The 9,228-nt window shown below is 42.4% G+C and overlaps 1 protein-coding gene across 2 annotated transcripts; it reads right to left on the reverse strand.

Annotated features, from left to right (window-relative positions):
* Positions 1 to 1,122: 1,122 nt before the first annotated feature.
* Positions 1,123 to 4,690, reverse strand: rcn2 (reticulocalbin 2; the record flags this gene model as incomplete). 2 transcript variants are annotated; one of them, XM_080539313.1, is made up of 8 exons in its annotated part: positions 4,625 to 4,690; positions 3,424 to 3,569; positions 3,213 to 3,315; positions 2,296 to 2,492; positions 2,055 to 2,168; positions 1,761 to 1,854; positions 1,505 to 1,644; positions 1,123 to 1,266 (listed from the first exon to the last, which is right to left on the reverse strand). In XM_080539313.1, exons 2-8 carry the CDS (start codon positions 3,565 to 3,567, stop codon positions 1,123 to 1,125), a joined length of 936 nt encoding a protein of 311 aa, XP_080395439.1. In that variant the 5' UTR covers positions 3,568 to 3,569; positions 4,625 to 4,690. The 2 variants fall into 2 exon arrangements, with proteins under 2 accessions (XP_080395439.1, XP_080395438.1); XM_080539312.1 differs by having other exon boundaries at positions 1,505 to 1,647.
* Between the last annotated feature and the right edge of the window lie 4,538 nt (positions 4,691 to 9,228).

The following is a 9,228-nucleotide window of genomic DNA, read 5'->3' on the forward strand; positions in this document are numbered from 1 at the left end:
GTCGATTGCCTTTCATAAGCCCACATTTGATTGTGACGTTTTTATGTCATCTCGACTGTTGTGATTATGACGTCATCCGTCTGAGTTTTGTCTGAGGCCAGCCTGGTCTCAGGAGCTCCATTTTTTTTACCCACCCAAAATAATTAAAAACAATTATAATAATACAAATAATAATCATATTTTAAAAATTAGGACATGTTCACTATGGGGTGTACTCACTTTTGTTGCCAGCTGTTTAGACATTAACAGCTGTGTACTGAGTAATTTTCAAAGGACAATAAATCTATACTGTTATTCAAGCAGCACACTGACTACTTAAAGTTATATCAAAGTTTCAGTAGGATAATGTTATCCCCTGAAAGGATATGACAGAATATTTGCAAAAATCTAAAGGGTGTACTCACTTTTGAGATATACTGTATACCATGAGACAGACCTCTGTGCAACATGGGAGGTGAGTTCTGCCTTTCAGACACATAGTTACGTCCATTAACTATATTCTTATTATCAGAATTCAGCCCAAGAGATGCTTAAAATGCATAAAATGTCATCACGGGACCTAGAGGTAGCTCTTGCCACACTCAAAGTACATGCATCTATCATCAGAAAGAGACTGCACATGTTTGATTTTCATAGGAGGTGTGCAAGAAGGAAATCTTTGCTGTAAAAAAATATTTGGAAATTGAATTGAATTATTATTTGGGCACAGTAGTAGAAGACATGTTTGGCACAAACTAAAGACAACATTTGAGGACAATAACTGCATACCAACTGTGAAGCATGGGGGTGGAAATGTCATGGTTTGGGGCTGTTTTGCTGCAGTAAGGCCTAGCCAGCTCACCATCATAGAATCCACTATGAATTCTTTATTGTATCGGAGTGCTTGAGGAAAATGTGAGACCATCTGTCCAAAAACTGAAGCTGACGCGGATGTTGATCATGCAACATGACAATGACCCAAAACATTCCAGTAAGTCCACCAAGGAATGGCTCAAAAGAAAGAAATTGAGAGTTCTGGAATGGCCTAAAAGAAATCAGTCAGACTTTTATTGAACATAAAAAAAGATCAGTTACAACTCATCATGTGGTACATGCAGCTGTCTTCCATAGTCTGTTACCTCACTACAACTCATCATGTGGTACATGCAGCTGTCTTCCATAGTCTGTTACCTCACTATTCATGAAAATATCTAGATTTTTCAAAACTTCTGTCTCTGAGAGTCTCCCATCACCATCTTGATCCATCTCGTTGATGAGGTGACTCGCCTGTTAACAATATGGGAACAAAACAACAGAATAAGTCTCAAATCCAATCTATTTTCCACTTCAATTCACTCAATCAATTCACTCACTCGTGTGAATTATACAGAATAGAACCACATTTCATGGCTCAAAATACTGCACTTCACAGGCAGGAAGACACCCTGGGGAGACATGTATTGACAGACTTTCCATGTGTAAATGTGTTTTGGTGATGTGGAACTGCAGGGGTTAGGCTGCCCACCTCCTCTCGCGCAGAGCCATAGCTATTAGGGGCGACCCAACGGAGTTGCTCGTCTCGATTCAACTTGCCATCCTTGTCCTGATCATAGAGGTCCTCAAAGCGCACAGTTTCTTCAATCTCCCACTGTGATGGGATATCTCCTTCTGTCAGTACACAAACACAGATTACATGGGAGCATGGGAGCTAACTGGACATGTACATACTGTAGTGCCACTCAAAACATATAGACAACATTGATTCTGTTCACTGGGCTTACCATTGGTTCGAATATCTCCAATGAATTCATTTATACTGATGAACCCGTCTTTGTCTATGTCATATTCACTCAACACATCTTCAATGGCAAAATCCTATAGAGAAAACATGCAAAAGAATATCACATAATCAAATGTCCTAGAACCGTTGCTCATCTTAAGACATAATGAGTTTACATATCTAATAATGTGTTACTCTTACTGTGGTCTGAGATCTACTGTATCACCAGAGTCTAGAAACTACTGTCTGAGAGTACCCTATCTTCTGCAAATCGTGTGAAAAGAAAATGTCTTACAGCCATGTGATCCACTTCAGATGGGTGTGTAAAGGCAAGAAATTCCGTTAGGTTAAGGCCTGGTGTGCCATCCACATCAGCATAGTCAAAGCGCTTCCTCTCCTTTACGTGGAGCTAATAAATATTAAAAGTAAAAGAAGACCACCAGAACAGTGCTGTGAAGTCTAGAACAGAGTACAATTCATAATTGTTGTCCACAATTCCTGACATTTCTATGATGGTGCCACTAAGGTGATCATACAAATCTGAGAGACTCTTCCTCTGGATCCTCCAGGACGGCATTTTCATCAACATCGATGAGCCGCTCATGAACAACCATGTTGTATTCTTCCCACGAAACAACACCATCTTGGTTAGTGTCAAATTCAGGAAAGCGCTCCCCTACATCATCCAGTGCGTATTTCCTGTAGACATGTTGTATCCATAGTGTGATCTCCTCTGGGGATACAGTAATTATATTTAGAGTAGATTTGATTCAATGTATTTATCAATTTAACCTCTGGATGCAATTTGGTTAGACTATACAGTATAGTATTAATCAGTGGAGTGAACTTATTGCGTAAAGCGTATTGTGTGTTAAATGTATTAAAAGCCATTCAAGGCTGGGACAATATTTCACTGGAGATTCAAACTCACTAAATTACTAAATCAGCACTCTTCTGACTACATGGTAAACATCCTTATACTATGTCTAGACAATGTTCTATTTTGACAAAATAATAGATGCCTAGATTTAAAAAATGACTTATGGTTAGGCAGTATTAGGCACCAACTTTGAGTGGTTAGCGTAAGGGTTAGGCAGGGTTAGGGTTTTGGTTAGGAACATATTTGAAGTTGTTCATGTAAAGCAAACATTAGCAACAAAACTTTTGTCAAAATTGTCCTAAAGCGAACCTGCAAAGTTTGTGTTGCAAGTCCTGGTTATACAATTTGTATCATATCCATGATAATACGTCTTATAGTCTGACAAATAGGACAAGTGCTTAAACGTCAATATTTGCATGTGCAGGTTATGATACAGTACATCTAACCTGTAGGTAGACTCATAGTGCTCAATATGGAATTCTAATATAGCATTCTGGGTAGACCTATTTGATTCTTCCACTGAAAGCCAAACTAAATCCCTTTGAAAACAAAACAAATGAAAACAACTTTTACCTGATGTTAAATATCTATCAGAATCTGTATCTATCTTCTTCACAATTTCCATCACTCTTCTCTTTTGCTCAGCTGGACTGAGTTTCTTCATTTCATCTTTGTCCTATAAAAACACATGAAACAAGACAAGAGATAATGAATATCTTTGATATTATAAGGTAGAGAGGGAATGAAAATAATTTCAAATGATAATTAAAGATTCATTGAAAACCTCAGTTCCCAGAAGGACGTCCATGTCGTGCTCAGGGTTGTGCTGGTGGCCCACATAATGATCTTCATGTAAGTGCTTGTGGGAACTCTCCCCAAAGGCAAAGTGCATCACAAACAATGCAATGGTTAAAACCGGATATTTCATCTCTGGAGGGATACAAATAAAAAGCATAAGAAAACTAGTTTTTCATGACAGGCCTAGTATTGCTGAATTCAACCATAAATGCTGGGTCTCTATACACACTCTTTTGAAACACATTTCTGTAAAAATAGCTACTGCATCAAACACAATGCAGTACGTCAAATACTTGAGGTTACAGAGCAACATGGTGGATAGCTCAAAAAGTGAAAACTCAAAACGCCAAAGCTAATCAACTACTGTAGCCTAGAAGAGGGGGCTCTTGGAATCTATTGGTCTGGAAAGATTAACCTATATTATTAAAGGCAAGCGGAAAGACTTTGACAAGCTGTGGGAACCATACATGAAGAACATGTAAGATAGATAGAATACTTTATACAGGAGGAAAGTGTTGTTTTTGTATTGTTATTGTAATCCAAAATTGATGCAAGTTGTGTGTGTCTATGTTTGTGAATTTTGTTATTGTATGTTTCTCCTTTTTTGTCTTTTGTTGTCTCGTCTTTGATGTTGGTATAAAATGATAATAAATATATTGGGGGGGAAAAACTACTGTAGCCTACGCCCTACCCCTGAAATATCAACACTGAACCAAAGAATGCCACTTGAAGGGATATGGTGGTCATATTCAGTGATCAACATTCAGTGCATAATATGACATTTTGTTAGGCTAGTTTCCCAGACACAGATTGAGACCAAGGCGTCTGGGAAACTGACCTAGACCTACGACCCCCTACGTCTGGTGCTCTCCGGCGCCTATGAAATCCGAAGATAATAGCGCCGACTGGTGGTCGACGTTGGAAATGTAGCTGGGCTATAAGCACATCGCTCACAAGAAATAACATTAGTTTAGCTACATCAAAGAGGATACCTACGATCATCTTTTGCTACATACAATAACCAGTAAACGACTGACCCCATTTCGGCATTTGTTGCTGACAAAATTGAGGTAGGAGGACGACTTAAGTGTCTAGCCAGTCTAGCCAGGTAGAAACAGAGACGACTGAACGACAAACATGTCCGCTCATTTACTAGCGATCTTAAACGAATGATTCACTCCAGTTACCTCGTAAAGTTAAAGACTCCGTGGTTTGAAAACAGGAGAAACGATGGCAGCCGCAGACCAGACTTGACAACTTGTTTTTATCCCGCCCACTTACTCGGTTGCCATGGTGGCGACAGTTTAGTCCCACCCTATGACCCGAATTATACGGCATACGATTGGTTCGTATACATTGTACATCCGCCTTGTCAAAAAGCAGTTGGATGGTCAATGTGTCTGTCATCGGGTCTGACCGTTACACTTCCTGCTTAAAGTTGCGTTGCGTTTACACTGTCAGTGTGTCTCTCGTGTGTCGTTTCCATCACCGACACTGAAAACAAGACGAGTTCGCTAATTTTAAAGAGAGTTTATAGGCTTTTATTCTGAGCGTCGAATTAGATTTAGTCGATGTCTAAAGACAGCCGCCACGATGGACGACGGCGTGGCGCTGGGCAGCACCGCCTCGGCCCGAGGATGTGTCCAGGCGGGGAGGGCAGGGAGAGGTCCGGGAGCAACAGCTCTGGATCCTCGCACGGAGGAGGAGGCAAGAGCAGGAGTACGATCACCACCGCTCTGAAGGTATGTGTGTTAATGTTGCTAGATCAGTTAACAATATGAATTGTAACTGATCTAGATATAGGTGACCTAGATATGATGACAGCTGAATAAAGCCTAAGCTAGGTGGGCTGTGTGAAAGACGGTGGGTTAATGTGTTGCTGTGGCTCTAGCTAGCCCCTTTCAATTTCTGTCAACATGTTTTTGTGTTTCCTTGTACGATCTCGATGGGGGTACTGTAGACAGGTTCAGGTCCACGACTAATAAGCGCGGTTAAGCAGACATCGCATCGCATTTGTTCTCCTTGTGCCCACGTGTTATTGATGGGTTTGTTAATGATCCGAAATCTGGATGTTGTTTGGCCATCATTTCATTTAGGCTACCCAAACGGAAAGAAACATAACATAGGGTTGACATCATTTCTTCAATTCCATGCAATTCCATCTGACCGTTTCAAGTGTAGGCGATCCAACGGTACGTTAAGAGAGAACCTTTGAGAATGTTGTAGTGTATCACTTTGTTAGTCCTAAAACTGGATCTAGCACAGTTTTACATGTTTACAGGATGCCCTTCAAAGTCGATACTACGCATCAAGGTTTACAGACAATACGTCAGAGAACATCTTTGATACAGAGTAGCGTGATCAACTGATGACTGGATGCTTGGTCGACATGTGACCACATTGTCATCTGTAATCATTTGGGCTATTGACAGTTTTATTTAACATAAATTATATGGGTACCCATTTTTTAGGAAAATGTTGTTTATTATGACTATGACCACTGTCGGACTCAGGCAGGGGGGGCGACTGCCCCTCCTGGTGCCCCCACGGTTGAAAAACGTCTCTCTTAAGTGCCCTTTTGAGTGGCAAAAAAGCCCTTTTGAGTGGCGAAAATGAGAGGACGTACCCTATTGGTGCCCCTCCAATGGTCTAAACTTGACCATGTGCCCCCACAGTTGAAAAAACGTGCCTAAAGTGCCCTTTTGAGTGGCAAAATTAGAGGATGTGCCCTATTGGCTGCCCTTCCAATGGTCTAAACTTGTGTGCACTGATGGGGTCCCATGTTTTCGCCCCTGCCCTTCAAACACCCTGAGTCCGCCACTGACTATGACTGTTCTATCATTGCTAAATTGATATCGGAGTGCTTCAATAAACAGCAACAAAGAAATGTACAGAATCTGTGGCTCCACCTCTTCCAGCCTATCCTACTGTCTGTTGCTGCTTAAACAAAGTGTATTGGCTTTTTCTATTTTTGGCAAGGTGTAGACATGGGTTTTTGTTGTTTTTCAAGATGAAACCCAGATCAGTCAGACTCAGAATAAATCTCTTGCTGTGCAGCTGCAGACTTCACACAGTAAAAAAAAAAGCTTACTGTGAAATGTCTCTAATATGACACAAACTTGCAGTCTGTCCACGTGGGATTGTGTTGGTCCTCCAGCCTCGTGTGAGTCATCCGCTGCTTAGCCCTATCGGATGCAGAGCCTCAGCCTCTCTGGCTAATGCAGGCTTACATTAGCACACTCCTTGAGCCTGGAGCGACACTCTCATCACTGGCAGCAGAGGACGTGGGTTGAGGGGCAGGCCTGCTGTGTGCACATGACTGCTCAGAACTGTGGCTTAGGCAGAGGGAGAGAGAGGGGGCTGCAATGCAGAGATGTGAGATGAGAGGAGAGGAGAGAAGCTACAAACATAGGAAGCAGTGTGCGGTGGACAGGAGAGGCAGACGGACAGGAGCAGTGGCTCGACCGGCGAGGGCCCAGGTGGTGGCTGCTAGCTCAGCAGTGTGCTCAGGACTCAGCCCTGATTACAGACAGAGCAGTCAGGGTGAAATGACTCTCAGCCCGCTAAGCACTCAGCTCTCTCTTCATCGCCATTGGTGGACAAGTTGACACAGCCGGGGCTGTTGGTAGTACAAGCTACAGAGTGGGAGTCTATTTTGGTCCTGCTGTCAGATGACGATGTCTCCTACCTAGTGCAAGTGGTAATGCCAGCGAGGGGAAACAGGTTGCCTGAAGTGCACTGCAAAAGTATGTCAGGGGCGGATAAGGACGAGGAACCTGCTTACAGACTCTACTACTCTGTATGTACCTTCTAATCTCTCCCTTTCTCTCTGTGTCTGTCTTCCTAGCGCTCCCCGTCCCTTACTGCATGTGTCTGTTCTTAGACCTGCTTGTCAAGGGGAAACTCAACACCTGCCCCCTCACTCAGCACAAGCTCAAGGCAGAAAAGACGGCCTCTTTCCGGTGAATGTTTGTAAACCAGTGAGCATGTTAGCAGCATAGTATAACAGGACCTAGCTACTATTTTAAATAGAGAAACTCGCTCCAAAAGACAACCTCCTCTTCGACAGTGTTGACCAGGTGGCAGGTCCCCTGCAGCTGATTACGTTGCCATAAGCGTTTCCTTAGGACAGCACTGCAAGCCGTCAGTCAAGAGTAAAGGCTTCCACGTCATCTGTCATCTGCTGGCTGCCAAGCCCAAGAGACATAATGTAAATATTTACAGTCAGCTGGGCAAAGGGGTTGCTATGATGGTGACCTAGCTAGCTGTTTAGCACATTTTGGTGCGGGTTACCCTTCTCTGTTTGACGTGCATTCTTTGTGATGTACTGTGTTTGATCTTTATCTAGTATAGTTTAATTCTCTTGGAAGAAAATAGAGCTACGGCTGCATATAGAGAATTGTTTATTTATTTTGGCGCTCTAAAAGTAGGTCAGTTGTATTCCCGAGGGACATGAAATTGTTGCAGGCCGTGACCCTGCATGCTGTTTATGCATGTGTGAAACCTAATGAGCCCTATGAGCATATTCTGTGAGCATGCTACAGTAGCATCATGGTTTATGTCATATGCTAGGCCTACATCTTAGGGTTTAACCATTAGATGCTCCACTGTATTGCTGTGGATGACACTCACAATGTTTGATGGATTAACAACAGTCTTGTCTTGGTAGAGTCATTTTAGTTCGTTTCTTTGGACAGTGTTACAGAGTAAAGTGTCCCCCAGCCTATTTGAGTGAAAGGCAATGCCACTGCCAGTAGGACAGGGACAATTTGTCCCATGACTCAGTTGCTATTAGAAGGGAAACGCCTGAGTATGGATCAAGTCCAGATCAAGATGAGTTTTTATAGCCTTTAGCCTAAGTTTGGTTTGACATTCATTTATTTTTGTTCATTTAAACATGAAATATAATGTCGTTCTGGAGTTTGTTAATATCACAAAAGATAGGCTAGGAATGAGCTTCCTGTATGAAAGGACTAGCCTATTCCATGATAATATGAAAATAACAAACAAGGCTTAAGCCTATAATTCCTGGACTAAATCAAACTTTCAATGTCAAATCTCTTTTGAAGGTGCATTTTAGTGTAGGATTAGGCTTAAGCCTTGTCTGTGAAAGCGGCCCATTAATTGGTATTGCAAAGTGGGACTCTGCTTATGGAGTGTAAAGCAGATTTGCGCTTGGCATTCATGCATGAGATCCTTGTGTGTGTGGTGTGGTGTGATGTGTGTGTGTGTGTGTGTGTGTGTGTGTGTGTGTGTGTGTGTGTGTGTGTGTGTGTGTGTGTGTGTGTGTGTGGGCAGTGAGAGAGGTAGGGGTGAGGAAGACATTTGGCATCAGATCATTTTACGGCACAGATTTATAATCTGGGCGATTCTTGATCTTGGACACGGGGCAAGCAGTATAGTTTAATTTAGTATTTCAAAGGAATCATTCCTTCAATGGCTGCTGACGGTAGTGGAGCAGGGCCATTATAATGACCAATGTCACAAGAGGACAGAGGGTTCAGATAGCTTCATTACAACACAGTACTCTTGTATTATGCCTAGGCATTTGAAGGTCCCCTGCTAATTAAACATTGATGTCTACGTCTCATGACCAAGAACCCTAGCATCATGATAGATAGGTGTGAGGAATGAAAACAACAGCATACCATATGTTACCTCTGTGTTTACGACACGTGTCTGCCAAAGTGTCTCCTCGTGTTAGCAATAAAGTGAGCCCATGCGTACTTCATGTGTACAGCAGGTCAGCTGTGCTGCACCCTTGCATCAGGTTTTGAGCTTTCTGTCGACA

Source organism: Nansenia antarctica, assembly GCF_963989245.1.
Source record: "Nansenia antarctica genome assembly, chromosome: 9".
NCBI classification, from domain to species: Eukaryota; Metazoa; Chordata; class Actinopteri; order Argentiniformes; family Microstomatidae; genus Nansenia; species Nansenia antarctica.